Here is an 18,160-nt window from a genome sequence, read left to right as displayed (position 1 = left end):
CCTCTCTCCACTGGGATTCTTTGCCTCAAACCCTATTACAGGGGCTGAGTCACTGGCTTACTGGTGCTCTTCCATGCCATCCCTAGGAGGGGTGCGTCACTTGAGTGTGTTGAGTCACTGACGTGATCTTCCTGTCTGGGTTGGCACCCCCCTTGGGTTGTGCCGTGGCGGAGATCTTTGTGGGCTATACTCAGCCTTGTCTCAGGATGGTAACTTGGTGGTTGAAGATATCCCTCTGTTTGTCCCTGTCTGGGGGATCGTCGAATGGGGCCACAGTCTCACTCTCTCCCTCCCCTAGGACTACCTGGCCTGATGACTCCCTGCTGTCCCCAGTCCACCAGGCCGTGCTGCTGCTCCAGTTTCAACTGTTCTGCCAGCAGCTATGGAACCCTGACCTGTTCACCGGACGTGCTACCTGTCCCAGACCTGCTGTTTTCAACTCTCTAGAGACAGCAGGAGCGGTAGAGATACGCTCAATGATCGGCTATGAAAAGCCAACTGACATTTACTCCTTAGGTACTGACATGTTGCACCCTCGACAACCACTGTGATTATTATTATTTGACCCTGCAGGTCATCTATGAAGATTTGAACATCTTGGTCATGTTCTGTTATAATCTCCACCCAGCACAGCCAGAATAGGACTGGCCACCCCTCATAGCCTGGTTCCTCTCTAGGTTTCTTCCTAGGTTCTGGCCTTTCTAGGGAGTTTTTCCTAGCCACCGTGCTTCTACACCTGCATTGCTTTCTGTTTGGGTTTTAGGCTGGGTTTCTGTACAGCACTTGAGATATCAGCTGATGTATGAAGGGCTTTATAAATACATTTTATTTGATTTGAGTGTATATCTATGAGTGCAGTCAAGTTGTGCATTAACAGAGGAATGGTGAGGTACCTCTAGGTGCTCTTGCAGGGCCACTGTCCACACTGCCTCCATGGCCCGTGTACCTACAGTCTGGAGGAGCCCAACCCACGTCACAGTGGCAGTTCTTATTGCTGTTGCACACCTGGCAATGTCAGAGAGTGGATATTGGGCCATATTATTCATTTAACATCAACAGTATGGGCCAGTCCATTGTGAGCTATACAATATAACTCCTATAAGGAGAGACAGGCAGCTGGTTTGCTCACCCCGTGTCCATTGCATTTGCTCTGACAATCGTCGACGCCGAACAAAGACACATCCTGACACCGCTGGTTCCAACAGGCCTGAACCACAACATGGTCAGTAATACCAATCATCATTTAAGATATTTATGTAAACTCAGATAACAGCACAGAAAACCTCTCCTATATCCCTATTCCAAAAGGTCAAATTACCCATTCCACAAAAACAAAAGTATTTTGCATTGTATTTCTATAGTTGAGGAGATGCTCACCTTGTCAAGACCACACGCAGTGCCCTGTGCCACCATGGCAGGGTCGGAGACGTCGTCGCCAAGGTGGAAGTAGGTACCCCGGCAGACAAAATCGCTGTAGTTAAATTTTACTTTGGTGGTCAGGATCTCAGCGCTGGTGCCTAGCAACGGACGGTCATTGCCTCCCTGGCACTGGAGCCTCCCACAATGCACATCTCTGAAAAGTCAGACACAGTCAGAGCAACAGTCACACATATGGAAGTGTTCATTAGGCACCAAATTGAAGAATAAGGACTAAAACAGGGCAGGACTATTTTAACTTGTCCAATACAATATGCTAATTTTGTTATCTGTTGCAAAAGATTTTGCTACGATGTGCCCTAATGAACATGGAACCTACTTGTTAGAGCAGGGGATGTAGGTTCCGTTTGGCATCTGGCCACAGTTGCCGTATTTGTTGCCCTGTTTGTTGACGGAGGAAAAACAGACAGGAGGAGCCCTTGTGGAATCTGAAAAGAAAAGGGAGTTTAAACAATCATAATTGTCTCAAAGATCCTACAGTAAAAGTGTCTCAACAACACTGCCTCCTGAGTTTATGAGCCAATCTCAATTCTCCAACTCTGCAACATATGGCATATGAAGATTTAATATGATGTTATAACTCGCCAAAACAGTTTCTTCAATCACTAGTAGTGACATTATATATACAGTTGAAGTCGGAAGTATACACACACCTTAGCCAAATACATTTAAACTCAGTTTTTCACAATTCCTGACGTTTAATCCAAGTAAAGATTCCCTGTCTTAGGTCAGTTAGGATCACCACTTTATTTTAAGAATGTGAAATGTCAGAATAAAAGTAGAGAGAATGATTTATTTCAGCTTTTATTTATTTCATCACATTCCCAGTGGGTCAGAAGTTTACATACACTCAATTAGTATTTGGTAGCATTGCCTTTAAATTGTTTCGGGTAGCCTTCCACAAGCTTCCCACAATAAGTTGGGGGAATTTTGACCCATTCCTCCTGACAGAGCTGGTGTAACTGAGTCAGGTTTGTAGGCCTTCTTGCTTGCACACGCCTTTTCAGTTCTGCCCACAAATCTTCTATAGGATTGAGGTCAGGGCTTTGTGATGGCCACTCCAATACCTTGGCTTTGTTATCCTTAAGCCATTTTGCCACAATTTTGGAAGTGTGCTTGGGGTCATTGTCCATTTGGAAAACCCATTTGCGACCAAGCTTTAACTTCCTGACTGATGTCTTGAGATGTTGCTTCAATAAATCCACATCATTATCCTCCCTCATGATGCCATCTATTTTGTGAAGTGCACCAGTCCCTCCTGCAGCAAAGCACCCCCACAACATGATGCTGCCACCCCCGTGCTTCACAGTTGGGATGGTGTTCTTCGGTTTACAAGCCTCACACTTTTTCTTCCAAACATAACGATGGTCATTATTGCCAAACAGTTCTATTTTTCTTTCATCAGACCAGAGGACATTTCCCCAAAAAGTATGATCTTTGTCCCCATATGCAGTTGCAAACCATAGTCTGGCTATTTTATGGCGGTTTTGGAGCAGTGGCTTCTCCTTTGCTGAGCGGCCTTTCAGGTTATGTCGATATAGGACTCGTTTTACTGTGGATATAGATACTTTTTTGTACCCGTGTCCTCCAGCAACTTCACAAGGTCATTTGCTGTTCTGGGATTGATTTGCACTTTTCTCACCAAAGTACGTTCATCTCTAGGAGACAGAACGCGTCTCCTTCCTGAGCGGTATGATGGCTGCATGGTTCCATGGTGTTTATACTTGCGTAATATTGTTCGTACAGATGAACGTGGTACCTTCAGGCGTTTGGAAATTGCTCCCAAGAATGAACCAGACTTGTGGAGGTCTACCATTTTTTTTCTGAGGTCTTGCTGATTTCTTTTGATTTTCCCATGATGTCAAGCAAAGAGGCACTGAGTTTGAAGGTAGGCCTTGAAATACATCCACAGGTACACCTCCAATTGACTCAAATGATGTCAATTAGCCTATCAGAAGCTTCTAAATCCATGATGGAATTTTCTGGAATTTTCCAAGCTGGTTAAAGGCACAGTCAACTGAGTGTATGTAAACTTCTGACCCACTGGAATTGTGATACAGTGAATTATAAGTGAAATAATCTGTCTGTAAACAATTGTTGGAAAAATTACTTGTATCATGCACAAAGTAGATGTCCTAACCGACTTGCCAAAACTACAGTTTGTTAACAAGAAATTTGTGGAGTGGTTGAAAAACAAGTTTTAATGACTCCAACCTAAGTGTATGTAAACTTCTGACTTAAACTGTAGGAATCCTTTGTCCAGGCAAGAATTCTCTGTTGCTTTTAAAAAGTTCCAGTTCCGCTGACCAGTCAGTCCAGAACTCTGGGGTTCAGATCGCGAGGTTCTACAGTACTTGGTCAAAGTACTGAAACAAGTCCAAATAACTCGCCACTAGCTCCCCACAGTGGTATCAATCATAATGGTTATCGGGTCCAGAACAACTCACTAGGTCCCCACAACATCTGGCACTGTGTGTTGAAGCTGGCGCAGACACCGCTGTAGCAGTAGGAGGAGCCTTCCTCACAGGGCTCGCCGTTCTGCAGGAACACGTTGGGGGGGCAGTAGGGAGAGGTACCGGTGCAGTGCTCTGGGAGGTCACACTCCCCCAGGGGCTGCCGACACATCCATCCACCTGTACGCAGCTGGTCAGACAGAGAAAATAGACAGTAGATCAGTAAAGGGGTTTATGATTTGGACCTTTGTTCAGCTTCTTGTGATAGATCATGTAACAGTTTAGTTTATTAGGATCACTATTAGCTATTGCACATGCAGAAGCTACTCTTCCTGGTGTCCACATAAAACATACAAATACATGACAAAATACAGAACAGTACTAGACAAGAACATACAAATCTGAGTTATAACATATATAATTATAGTTATAATAAATATGATACTAACAATCTGAGCTGATTTTAAATGTAGGTGTTCAGTATTGTGTTCAGTGATGAGGTTGAATGAGTGTGTGAGTGTGTGTCAGTAAGGTTCCAGTGAAGGAGACTTGCCTACCTTGCAGTTGTCACAACAGATGCCATCGGAGGAACACTGGGCCCCAGGAACCAGTTTACAGGTGGTGGCATTGCAGCAAGGATCGTTACACTCCTGGACATCCAGAGAGACAGACACTTAATAATTAATCCTAAACAAGAAAGTTAGGGCTCTTCAACCTTTTCTTTCCCAGGGATCCCCTCCCAGGCAAACTGCAACCCAGGGACCCCCATCATACGTTAGTAATATAAACATTGAAATAACAAAATAAAATGTGTAATTTATATATATTTTCACGGGCCCCCTGATTGAATACCCCTGACCTAAATCATAAAGTCTGTTCATTGAATTATCATCTATGGTGGCAGGTTGGTGTTCATTGTGATGAATCTTGTCCTGGAGGCAGCTCTGCAGGGTGGTCAGTAGCTGGCACACCCACAAGGTCATAAAATCAGATTTTAAACCTAAACCGAACCTTAACCCTGACCACACTGCTAACCTTACGCCGAACCTTAAATTAAGACCAAAATGCACATTTTTGTTTCCATACATTTTGTATGATACAGCCAATTTTGACCTAACAGCTGGCCCATCTAGAGGAAACCGCTCAGTGCTGCCTCCAGGGCAAGATTCATCAAAATAAATGTTAACCTGCATCTATGGTGAGCTATGCTGTCCTCCCTAAAACATACATCCAGCAAGCCGCAGTCACACTCCTCTCCCTTCTCCACGTAGAGGTTTCCACAGCGTGGCCCCCCCAGCAGTTTCTCAGGCTGGGGCATGTTGAAGAGGCACATCCCCCCACCGTGGAGCAGGCTGAGGGACAGGTCTCTGGCACTGCAGCTGCTGAACAGCTGGCCTGGCATGAACCTGGGTCAGAGGGGCAAACAGAACAAGCCATTTAGTGGATGCTCTTATCCAGAGCTTCTTACAAGTGCATTAAAATTAACATAATACAAGGCAACTGAGCTGCACATAACTGACCCTTTCTGTTTTGCATCATTGACTTTGCATGGCCTAGTGCTTTTGTAATGCATGTCAAACCTAGCCCACCATAGCCCCCTAGCCCCTCACCCAGTAGACGGCTCCATGATGCAGCCTCCCAGGCGTGGCTCGTTCTGACACTGGCAGTGCCGGTCGGCCGTGTCGTGATTCATGCCCAGATTGTGCCCGAGCTCATGGGCAATGGTGGATGCCACCCCCAGTACACTGACCAGGTGATCCTGCACACAGAGAGGGAGAAGGAGACACACTGAGTCAGTGAACTACCAGACTCATACTGTCATTGTGGGGCAGTTACCCCTCTACTCCACTGATAAACCTAACTGAAGCTAACTAACTCACCACATTGACCCCTCCTGACCGGTCCTTGGAGCACATGGAAGACTGAGATGCCATTCCCACTGTAGTTCCATCAAATGACTCCCCCCTGGAACAGATCACAAACACATACAGTAATAGTTAGTCTATTTTCACAAAGAGGTCATCCACTGATATATTCATGTATTTGGGATGGATCTGCTTCCATAATGTACAGGTGTGAGAAAGGCACCGATTACCTTCAACCAAGTCCATTTGACTACTCACATAATGAGCTGAGCATTGTCGTGGCGCAGGCGGGGCAGCAGCTCTCTGGTGCGCCACTCCAGGAAGCGGTTGAGGGTGTTTGAGGGACTCTTGTCAACCTGGATCTTATCCTGGTCACTCCAGATCTCCAGCCCAGTTAGAGCCACACGCACACTCAGCGGCCGGTAGAACTAGAGAGGGGTAGATGAGAACCACCATGATAAACCAAAGAAAATATAATACAATATACATCATTTGGCCAGTTTATTAGGTACACCCATCTAGTACCGGGTCGGATCTCCCTTTGGCTCCAGAACAGCCTGAATTCTTTGGGGCATGGAAACATTGCTCAATTGGTATCAAGGGATCTAATGTGTGCCAGGAAAACATTCCCCACACCATTACACCACTGCCACCAGCCTGTACTGTTGACATCAGGCAGGACGGTGCCATGGATTCATGCTGCCTACGCCAAATACTGACTCTGCCATCAGCAAGGCGCAACAGGAATCGGGTTAAGTTGGACCAGGCAATGTTTTTCCACTCCTCAATTGTCCAGTGTTGGTGATAGCGTGCCCACTGGAGACGCTTCTTCTTGCTTTTTAGGAGTGGAACCCGGTGTTGTCCTCTGCTGTAATAGCACATCCATAAAAAGGACTGACGAGTTGTGTGAGATGCCGTCCTGCGCCATTATTTGCCTGTTTGTGGCCTGCCTGTTTGCTTGCACGGTTCTTGTCCTTCTCCTTTGACCGCTCATCGAGCTGTTTTCGCCCACAGGACTGCCGCTGACTGGATGTTTTTTTCTTTGTCGCACTATTCTCTGTAAATCTTACACACTGTCGTGCGTGAAAAGCCGAGGAGGCCAGCCGTTCTGAGATACTGGATCCAGCGCGCCTGCCACCAACAATCATACCACGCTTAAAGTCGCTTAGGTCACTCGTTTTGCCCATTTTAACATTCAATCGAACAGTAACTGAATGCCTTGATGCCAGTCTGCCTGCTATATACAGCAAGCCACATGACACACTGTCTGTAGGAGCAAACCATTTTCGTGAATGGGATGCTGTACCTAAAAAACTGTGTGTATATGGTTAATGCTTAAAGACATCCTCCAGCGATTTATTTTACTTTTCAAAAGCAATATCCCAAGTATAAATACAGTAAAGTACATACACTAAACGGTGAAAATGTTGTTTTTAGCTAAATAAATGTTTTTTAGACACCTGCAAACTTCAAGGAGTAGGGCATTCAAGGAGTTGGTCTTGTTGGGAATACGTGATATCGTCAGCCTCCCGCTTGCTTGAGGAACAATAGAGAAGCAGTAGATGACAGAAAAAGTAAGGCCCACCCCCCCACTTGTGCCATGTCACGAATTACCTGGACCACTTATTGAGATGTGGCTTTTGTTAAGTAAATCAGGTGTTAAATGAGGTGAAAAGGAGACCACTTTAATATTACGTTACATACCCAGTCTACTTGGTTGGCCACATCCAGCATTCGATAGATGATAGTCTTGTTGATTTTCTGGTAGTTAACGTACTGTAAAAAAGAACAGTTATTGATTAGGACAATAGAGACAGAACATGATGGGATTGGTCTAAATGTACTGGGGTCTCTTCAAAGTGCAGCTATGTCAGTGCTTTGCCTACACTAAGGGGCATTGTCGTACATTAGCCTTATCGTACATTACCTCTTCGTGATCAGCTACAAGCACAAGCTCTATGTACTTGGTCTCTGAGAGAATGTCCCTCTTACTCTACAAAAAAAGCAAAGTGTAAACAAAAGTCATTCGGGCCAATGTACAATTCAGGGAAGTCAGTATGGTATTTCCAGCAGTGGCGAAAACATTAGTAGTTCCAATCCCTAGATAAACATTTGATTGTGCTTCCAGCCCCTCTCACCCTATGTGGGACTTGTGGTGGGATGTGGATGGGGGGTACAGGTGTATGGGACACCCCACAGCCCCCAACACTACCCCTCTCCAGAGGTCTGGTGGAGTAAAGCAGGTGCATCCCCTCCTCCTCCCCTCCACTCTCCTCTGCCCCCTCCTCATCCTCGTGGTCTTCCTCAGGCTGCAGCTCAAAGCTCAGGGTGGAGTTGATAGCCACCACGCCCCTGAGGGAGAGGGGAATAAACAGGGACTCACTCAACAGGGAGTCAACAGGGGCACAAAATGGTGTCCAAGTTCCGAGTAAATACAGTTACTTCAGGTGAGGACATTGTTCAAGGCTCTGCTAGAAACCAGATTACCTTTGCTACATAAACATGACCCTAAACCGAGTATATGGCCACACGGTCTGCCCACATGAGTAAAGAGCTCTAAATAACTCCAACTCGAAATAAAGGTCAAGAGGATTTTCCATGGATTTCCACCAAGTTTATTTGGATATCCCTAAAGTATCCAAGTCAGCGGAAGGGACCCCAGATTAAAACTGGCACTTTCTCAAATCGGTTGATTAGTATGCTTGAGGAGGTCAGAGTTCTTTCTGATTAATCTGAATTGGATTAAAGCCACCTCACGGTCGATCACTTTGCCCCACTCATAGAACCATGACGCTCACATAACCATGACGTTGTCCGTACTGCAGGCAAAGGTGAAGTGCCCTTAGTAAAGACTTCCCCTTTCGATAATAATAGTTTCACCATATAGTGCACCACAAAGGGAGTAACTGAGGAGGGCGATTAAGTGGGATAAGGCTGACCCCTGTTTATATTACTTTACTGGTTTTAAATGCATGAACCATTACATAACAGATAATGAATTGCATATGCTTAAGGTCAGAAGGTAATGCGGGTAAACTTATTGAGCCGTTAGACTCTATTTCTTAATGGAAAACCTAAAAGGCATGATTACATAGTATGAATTTGTATGAACTCACTTCCATGGACACCATTCTCAAATCAAGAATGTTGACTGGGTTCATCTACAGGGAACATTGTTCGCATGCTGTTGCTTTGCTTGTGAAGTTCCGTGAAAATATACATTCCTTTGGATAGTGACAGAGGGGAAATTATCCTAATTTTGACAGGCTGCATACCATCTTGTAGTTTTGACAGAGAGTTAAAGTTGATATTATTACCTGAGTCCAGAGCAGGTACTGAGAGCCACCCTGGACTGTGGGAAGCCCCTCACTGAGCCGTGGTAGTAGCAGTGAGTCTAGGAAATAACAACCAGGGAGAGAGTAGTCAACATAATATAATGACAACATTATTATCCAAGCTCATATGAACTAACTTGCCATTTTCATAACAACCCCTTTAACAATTCTACCTATAACAAATCAGAACATTTACAACACATTACTTACCACTGTGCCCTCCTCTAAAGAAACCCCAGTGCCATTAGGGAGGTAGTAGAAGACATTGGGGGGCTTGGGCAGGAGATCACTGCAGGGAGAGGACAGGGTTACTGTACATTCATTCAGACTACTTCCTCTGAAGATTTGTTTGAAGTCCGAATGTTTTATTGTTGATGATAAATCCCTTTATGAAACTTTGAAGTCTTAACTCAACGATGGCAAAGGTTGGGGCATTTCTGCATCACAACTCCCCATTCAGATAGCTAAAGCTTATGATTACATATATTTTAGTCTTCTGATATTTTAAAATGGAGTATATTTTGTTAGTGAGCTTACTGGTTTTTCTCCAGGTCCAAAAGATAGATGCTGCCTCCAAAGTGAAGACCACACTGTAGCTTGTCTGGATGACCGTTCTGTGAAAGGAAAAGAAACATACACCTGGTAACGTGTACTGTGATTTTTATCCTCATAAGTCAGTGGATAACTGAACTAACTAGATTACCAACATTTGTCTGGACACTTCCCCCTAACAACTGTTGTGCTAAAGGGGAATAAGGACCTTGTGTGACCAAATTAACTCATTGTCCAACAAAATCTTTCCAGCAATTACTTTGTTTGCTGTTGTTGTTATTGTAATCACTCAATGTTTCGACATGGTGTATTCATGATTAGCACCTGATGAGTGTCTTAATGAGCGAATGCAGCCAAGAGCAGCTTGAAGTGGCAAACGGGGCAAAGGGACAATCTTCTTAGTGAAACAGCAGTAATATCCAGTACCACCATGTGGTCTTTCTTATTAACCCTGCAAAGTTTAAAGGATTGAGGCTTAGGAAGTCCTGCATAGTTCATAAAGAGCATGTTATGTACACAATGACCTATATCCTTTAGAGGCTGATGGACAACATTTCAGATGTAGTAGACAGCTATGGAGCGCTCATCCTTTCTCCGCACTAAAGTCCCATTATTACGCAACGCTCAAATTGGATAATACTATATACTTTGAATCCCTTCAGCCAATCAATACTCATCCCATCAAACCAGTCAGCGGACATGAAATGAGATGGTGCGATTAAAGTTATACTTTGTCTATGGCTGCAGCCGCCCCTGAGCATCACCCATCAACGCTTACACCTGCATGCTCTCTAAAATAAACCCAGGCTCTAAATGCGTGCAGCACCCAGTCCTTGATTGGCACTGGCACCTAAGCACAATACTAGAGCCCAAATGAGCTGAATCAGACTGTCAGCCAGGGTTACCCCTCGTAGGCACTAAGGATCAGGCTATAAATGGACTTCCTTTGCCTGCTGCATATTTCTCTCATCAAACGCAGAGGCGGCGGTGGGTAAATTACGTCCTCTCCCTCTTTTCATGTCCGTTTCCCCTGCACTTCCATCTCATTACAGTCATTCCCCCCAGCGGGAACTAACACCGTCTCTCTTCCTGCCATTCAGTCATTTTCTAGCGCATTTAACGGCTCCACCTATGAAGACAGTGAGTAAGTGAAACCCTTCCTGTTGGCGCTTCCATCCTTCCCCACCGCAGAGTGCTGCTTCCTCGCTTTCTCCTCTCCAGCTAACTGACAGGAATTGGCAAAGGATCAGGCTTGGAAATGGGACTAGAACTAGGAGTACAGGCAGTAAGGTAATGGTGGTGACAGTATGCCAGAGAGGTCTGTTCAGTTCCAAGTAGCGGTTAGTGACTATGAGGAACCAGAGAGTCTACATTTTCTGTTGACCGGCGAAATCATGCTGGATAATGTCATTGCCGGCTACCCAAGTCCAAGAACAACTTACACCCAATTCACTCAGAAGTATTCTACTGTCCACAGTCCCAGAAATACTTTAACAACATCATGGTTCATATGACACATACAACTGTGTCCCTGTACCATAGGCTCTAAGAGGCTATTAGTAATAACATATCTATTCACACTGGAACCAAGTCATTGGATATGTACAAAATATAACTGGTTCCACATCCAAGAATATCATAATCCAAGAAGAACCCCAGAAGTAGATGCTGATAATTGAGGGGGATTTCCAATACATTTGAATGAAAACATAACTCTGGTCTATTTCTAGTTTTTAATAGTCTTTATTATAATCAGAGGGCTTTGGTGAGGTCATTCACCACAGTATGTAAGGTGAGTGTGACTGAGTTATGTTGGGTGGGTCTGTGTTTTTGTACTGCCAGGGCAAGAGTCCAATGGGTAACCAACAAAGACTGCAAGCACAATGGTGGAGATCTGGCTAAAAACTACAAGGCAAAAAACAAACTACAGTAATGTCAGTTATGCGTCCAAAGAGAAGAAAGATTAAGGGTGAGAACGAGATAGGGAGAGAAAGAGATAGGAAGACATACAGCACATGTACACACTCTCTCAAACATCTGCATCTCTTGGCAAGCTGCCTTGGATTGTCGTTTTGGGGTGAGAGGTCAGAGTAGAAACAGGGCTCCTTCCAGAGCAGAGCAGAGCTACATCTGTTCAGGGCTCTAGTGGAGGATCACACCCAAATATGTGGAGCTCAGCCAAGAAACACCCACCCTCTCCACACTTTGTTTGTCATTGCCTCACTTCTCACTTCTCCCTTTCTCACCCTCTTCTTTGAGCATTACAATTTCTCTTACATTTCTATCCTCGTCTCTCACACTCGCAACTGGTCTCTCGTTTCACTCTCATTGGCGTTTCACTTTCACCTCTCTCTCCTCTCTGTCATTCTTTATCCAATCGGAAACCATGTCCACTCCATCCCTGCTGCCATTACCTCTCCTTCCCCCACTCTCTCTACCTTCACCCTCTCCTCCTCTTATTTCCCCCCTCTCCTTCTCAGTGAGGTAAATGTCCCAGGCCGTGACCTCCTGCTAGTAACAAGATGAGCTCACCGCCACATGAATGCTGGGTGGGGTCCATTCAGACCCAGAGCTGCTTGTGACCCACAGCAGAAGAAATAAACCAGGGAGGAGGAGAGGGGAAAAGGGGTGGAGGGGGTGTAACGGAGGAAGGGAGAGAGGGAGGGACAGGGCGAGGCGTGATTCCTCTCCAGCTCTTTCAGCTCAATGGAAGAGTGTGAGGGAGGGAAATACAATCAGTCAGCTCCTGGGATGTCTGTCTTCCTCAGTCCCTGTAGTGCTTCTCTGTTATTTAGTCTGACCCAGAGCAGCCCTGGATTCTGTTTATGGATCAAGTCTGGACATGTCAATGGAGTGTGCCTGTCCACTATCTGGGGGAAATCTCTGGGTTAGTTCATGACTTGTGTACCCCTTTGCATTACAATAACAGCCAAGTCAATAAATGTACAATGGGCAACATGAGTTAGAGGAGTGTCGCATTCAACTCCAGCCCCAAAGGGAATGTGGTGTTTGCTGGCTCTTCTCCTCTTCCCTAGCACTTGACTGATTCATATCAATGAACCAGAGAGTCAACACGTCCTGGTTTATAAATGTTCAACAGATGGTGGTGTGAAGGCAAGAGTGAAAACCATTTCACTGGAACCCATGTCTGCTTCTGACTGTTTCTTTACAGCTGTGCATGGATATCCAGAACTAACCTCACCAATAGGAAACAAGTGATTCATTCCCATTTAACTAGTAGCCTGCCTACTTGCATTACCTTCACTTGGGCTCAGAGAAGTACTCAGTGATTTGAATTACTTTTGGGGTATAATGAATGATCTGGTTATATAAACACGACCCCGGGTGCGGATTAACTCAAGAACATTCTTTACCCGGCTCAATACACCACACACCCTAGTGAAACACTTTCCCTACAGACACTTTCTTAAGTAGATAAGAGCCCCCCCCGTCTTAATGGTAGGGTAAATTGTTGGGGTGGCAGAAATGCTCACTGTCAACACAGAGCGATCAGGCTCTGAATTAGCTGAGATCCCCTCCTTAAGCTGTATTAAGGTGAAGCTCCCTGCTGCATGCCTTACACATCAGAGTTCCCTGTGTGTGTGTGTGTGTGTGTGTGTGTGTGTGTGTGTGTGTGTGTGTGTGTGTGTGTGTGTGTGTGTGTGTGTGTGTGTGTGTGTGTGTGTGTGTGTGTGTGTGTGTGTGTCACAAATCCATTCATGTGGAGGCTAATAATAGCAGGCACCAGAGAGGTGAGCACTGAGCAGCAGGGGGAAAAAAGGGTTATCTGCAAACTGATAACATGTCATACATGTCTGTATTTTTTTCATAAAACATTTATTTCCAACATCAATGTGGCAACTGTCTGAAAGTTTGTTTGACAAAGTAGATCTATTCATGGTTCAACGTTGACAGAAGCTATTCAGGTCAAGTCAAGTCTCCCAAGAGGACACAAGTCACCTGCTCCACCATAAGAAATGAAACTAACACTGTGCTCACTAGCATGTTTTCTTCTTTAACATCTCACTCACGTATAATCAATCTGAGATCCTAATTGGGCTGGGAGTTACACGCATTTAATCAAAAAGGAACTCGTAGTTCTTTTGAACTAACTAAAATAATAATCTGTATTTGTAGCATGGTAGTGATTTGCAAAGAATATACACTCAGATATTTTTGCCTCGAGAGAACATTTAGGATCGTCTTATCTATAGCTAATCATGCTTTGCTAAACAAATAAAAGATCTACATTTAATGTGATGAAGTTGCACACTATCATGGTGATTACATTCAAGTAAGTGCACTCAGTTTGAGTGGTGAATTTAAATACTTTTAATGAGTGTTATTTAGAGCACAAGTGGTGGCTCTAACTTCTAATGTCACACTTGGCTCGGGTTGGAGTGATCTTTATCACTTGAATACCCTAGACTGGGAAATGGAGCGTTACAGGAATTACATTGTTCAAGGGATGGGTGGGCGTTGATGAGGGTGGACGGACAAAGTTTGTATAACAGACACACACAGTCACACCCCTCCCATACGGCACCATCCCCCACCTTTCCTCTCATTTCTGACAAACAATCTAAAAACAGATCCTGGTTTCCATGGTTACACATTGCATGTATTTTGAGTGAGTATGAGAATCACTGGTGTTATGTTCGTCAGTATGAGCAGTAGGCTGTGGGTGCAGTAACCTCATGACAAGTGAAAAACGGCTACTCATTCATCAATGACTGCCATGATTCAGAGGATAAACCACACAATAATGTAGGAATTAGGAGTGACTCTCCGCTGAATCTTAGCCAATGAGGCCCACTCAACTGTGTTATTTGAATGACAGTGCAGTGCCCTGGTGTGTTTTGAAACCAGTAAACAAACATCTGGGTGCCTGATGGAGACTGCTTTGCCAATGGGGTTCAACCTTTTGAAAGTCAACATTCTGATCCAGTAGCTGGCTTAAAAAGTGATGTGCAAAAATGTAGCCCTGTCATGCTCTTATTCTCTACTTTCCTCTATGTGTGTGTGTGGAAAGGAGGGGGGGGGGGGGTCTGCTGTCTGACTTCCTTTTTTGTGCTAATATAACAGAGGAAGGAAGTAGGCGCCTTGACATATTTCACATGGAGCTTCCTGAATAAAAACTATGATCTGAAGAAGGTGGGGGGGACTGGGGCACTTTAAGAGGACAGACACTTCCTGTGCAGCTGACAGGAGGTCTGAAATCATATCCTGAAGAATTCCCCCATATCACTCACTCCACCCAGAGAGGAGAACATCATAACACTGACGACCTTCGAATAGAAAAAAATGTGAACCGCACATTGGAATTGGAATAACCAGGTGTGGGTTTGATGTTAGTTTGAGATGTAAAACTGCAGTTTAAAATTAGGAGTTCCTATGGGACCTGTAAAAATAGAATGGTTATTAACCTCTGACACTATTTTAAAAAATAAAGGCCACTTTATAAAAGTGCTCTGGGATCACTGAATGAAGAATGGTAACATGTAAGCATGGAAATAGACAGCAGGTAATGGAAGTAGGACCAGAGTAATAGTATGTATGTGTATGGCCCTGTGTAGAACGATACTCTCACACACACATTCTCTTGATGTCTGTAGTCTCACCTGCAAGGCCTCACTCAGACTTCTCGTGTGTCCGTCGACTACCACAAAGGGCCTGGTCCTCTCCAGTGGCTTGCCGTGCCTACTACCATGGTGGTGCTCTGGACCTGGGGACAGGGAGAGATGGGATTCATAGGAAAATATTGTCTTATGTCCCTTAAGGCGCTATATTCAGAATAATAAATATCAGTTTGATGCTATAACATCAGGGGATGGAGAAACTATTTTGTTGAAGCTAGTAGTGACCATAAAATCTAAATTCTCAGCTAATGGCAACCTATTACCCAGCCCTAGTAGTCAGTGAACCCCCTTCCCCATGGGGCAATGCTAATGCTAAGATAAAGTCAGCAATATCCCAGATGGATATCCCTTAGTAGTAAGGGAAAACTAATGTGGTAAACAGGCTTAGGGTAGGAAATGCAGGAAACCTACAATTTTCATTAAATGGTTTCAATATGCCAGGAAAAAAGCTCAGCATCACAATCTTAACTAAGCATGTACAATTCAAGCTAATTGCACAAACCAATCAGTGATGCCAGATGTGCTTATAACAGCTCATGCTCTCTGTTTCTTAGCAGGCATATCTTCTGACTCCTTTCTTCACACACACATAAAAACAGACACAGCTGATTTAAATTCAGTACAAGAGGCTCTGTGTCCACTGTCCGTTCCTAGTACAGCTGTTGTCCAGAGCCTGTATTAGGCTAGTTATAGATGACTGGCTGGCTGGCAGGTGTCTCGAGGACTAAAAAGAAGCAGACCACCTCCCAGTGCCCATTTTACAATAGCCTACCCATGTACAGTTGAAGTCGGAAGTTTACATACACCTTAGCCAAATACATTTAAACTCAGTTTTTCACAATTCCTGACATTTAATCCTAGTAAAAATGTCCTGTCTTAGGTCAATTAGGATCACCACTTTATTTTAAGAATGTCAAATGTCAGAATAATAGTAGAGAGAATGATTTATTTCAGCTTTTATTTCATTCATCACATTCCCAGTGGCTCAGAAGTTTACATACACTCAATTAGTATTTGGTAGCATTGCCTTTAAATTATTTAACTTTGGTCAAACGTGTTGGGTAGCCTTCAACAAGCTTTCCACAATAAGTTGGGTGAATTTTGGCCCATGCCTCCTGACAGAGCTGGTGTAACTGAGTCAGGTTTGTAGGCCTCCTTGCTCGCACACGCTTTTTCAGTTCTGTCCACACATTTTCTATGGGATTGAGGTCAGGGCTTTGTGATGGCCACTCCAATACCTTGACTTTGTTGTCTTAAGCCATTTTGCCACAACTTTGGAAGTATGCTTGGGGTCCTTGTCCATTTGGAAGACCCATTTGCGACCAAGCTTTAACTTCCTGACTGATGTCTTGAGATGTTGCTTCAATATATCCACATAATTTTCTTTCCTCATGATGCGATCTATTTTGTGAAGTGCACCAGTCCCTCCTTCAGCAAAACACCCCCACAACATGATGCTGCCACCCCCATGCTTCACAGTTGGGATGGTGTTCTTCGGCTTGCAAGCCTCCCCCTTTTTCCTCCAAACATAACAATGGCCATTATGGCCAGACAGTTATATTTTTGTTTCATCAGACCAGGGGACATTTCTCCAAAAAGTACGATCTTTGTCCCCATGTGCAGTTACAAACCGTAGTCTGGCTTTTTTATGGCGGTTTTGGGACAGTGGCTTCCTCCTTGCTGAGCGGCCTTTCAGGTTATGTCAATATAGGATTCGTTTTACTGTGGATATAGATACTTTTGTACCTGTGTCCTCCAGCATCTTCACAAGGTCCTTTGCTGTTGTTCTGGGATTGATTTGCACTTTTCGCACCAAAGTACGTTCATCTCTAGGAGACAGAACGTGTTTCCTGCCTGAGCGGTATGACGGCTGCGTGGTCCCATGGTGTTTATATTTGTGTACTATTGTTTGCACAGATGAACGTGGTACCTTCAGGCGTTTGGAAATTGCTCCCAAGGATGAAACAGACTTGTGGAGGTCTACAATTTCTTTTCTGAGGTCTTGGCTGATATCTTTTGATTTTCACCTGATGTCAAGCACAGAGGCAATGAGTTTGAAGGTAGGCCTTGAAATACATCCACAGGTACACATTCAACTGACTCAAATGATGTCAATTAGCACATCAGAAGCTTCTAAAGCCATGAGATCATTTTCTGGAATTTTCCAAGCAGTTTAAAGGCACAGCCGACTTAATGTATGTAAACTTCTGACCCACTGGAATTGTGATAGATTATTTCATTTATATTTCACTCTGTCTGTAAACAATTGTTTGAAAAATTACTTGTGTCTTGCACAAAGTAGATGTCCTAACCGACTTGCCCAAACTGTAGTTTGTTAACTTCTTATGGATGGTGGCAGTATTGAGTAGCTTGGATGACTGACGTGCCCAGAGTAAACTGCCTGCTACTCACGCCCAGAAGCTAAGATATGCATATTATTAGTAGATTTGGATAGAAAACACTGTGAAGTTTCTAAAACTGTTTGAATTATGTCTGTGAGTATACCAGAACTCATATGGCAGGCAAAAACCTGAGGAAAAAATCCAAACAGGAAGTGGTTTGTAGTTTTTCAAGTGATTGCCTATCCAAACTACAGTGTCTGTGGGGTCATTTTGCACTTCCTAAGGCTTCCACTAGATGTCAACAGTCTTTGGAACCTTGTTTGAGGCTTCTACTGTGAAGTGGGGGAGAATAAGAGCTCATTGATTGAGAGGACTGCCAGCAGGGCATGAGCCTCAGCCATGCGTGCTCACGTGAGAGGTAGCTCAGTTCCATTGCATTTCTGAAGACAAAGGATTTCTCCGGTTGAAACTTTATTGCAGATTTATGATAAAAACATCCTAAAGATTGATTCTATACATTGTTTGACATGTTTCTAC

General features: G+C 44.2%; 1 protein-coding gene across 4 annotated transcripts in view; it reads right to left on the bottom strand.

Annotated features, from left to right (window-relative positions):
- LOC106605439 (disintegrin and metalloproteinase domain-containing protein 15) overlaps positions 1-18,160 on the bottom strand; it is a 40,551-nt gene that overhangs the window by 15,834 nt on the left and 6,557 nt on the right. For all 4 annotated transcript variants that reach the window (XR_014392364.1, XM_082975364.1, XM_014201097.3 and 1 more), the window contains exons 2-18: positions 15,264-15,367; positions 9,628-9,704; positions 9,301-9,379; positions 9,073-9,149; positions 7,894-8,107; positions 7,683-7,748; positions 7,460-7,531; positions 6,014-6,183; positions 5,771-5,855; positions 5,501-5,649; positions 5,119-5,296; positions 4,448-4,540; positions 3,885-4,080; positions 1,757-1,865; positions 1,378-1,573; positions 1,130-1,207; positions 894-1,005 (exon numbers count right to left, since the gene is read on the bottom strand). Coding sequence is in view for 3 of the 4 variants with exons in the window: in XM_082975364.1 (XP_082831490.1) it covers positions 894-1,005; positions 1,130-1,207; positions 1,378-1,573; positions 1,757-1,865; positions 3,885-4,080; positions 4,448-4,540; positions 5,119-5,296; positions 5,501-5,649; positions 5,771-5,855; positions 6,014-6,183; positions 7,460-7,531; positions 7,683-7,748; positions 7,894-8,107; positions 9,073-9,149; positions 9,301-9,379; positions 9,628-9,704; positions 15,264-15,367 (2,055 nt within the window). In the remaining variant the exon portion in view is untranslated. The remainder of the gene's footprint in view (positions 1-893; positions 1,006-1,129; positions 1,208-1,377; positions 1,574-1,756; positions 1,866-3,884; positions 4,081-4,447; positions 4,541-5,118; positions 5,297-5,500; positions 5,650-5,770; positions 5,856-6,013; positions 6,184-7,459; positions 7,532-7,682; positions 7,749-7,893; positions 8,108-9,072; positions 9,150-9,300; positions 9,380-9,627; positions 9,705-15,263; positions 15,368-18,160) is intronic.

This window comes from Salmo salar, chromosome 05, assembly GCF_965601325.2.
Source record: "Salmo salar chromosome 05, fSalSal1, whole genome shotgun sequence".
Taxonomy (NCBI): domain Eukaryota; kingdom Metazoa; phylum Chordata; class Actinopteri; order Salmoniformes; family Salmonidae; genus Salmo; species Salmo salar.
This window is presented reverse-complemented; position numbering and strand designations above follow the sequence as displayed.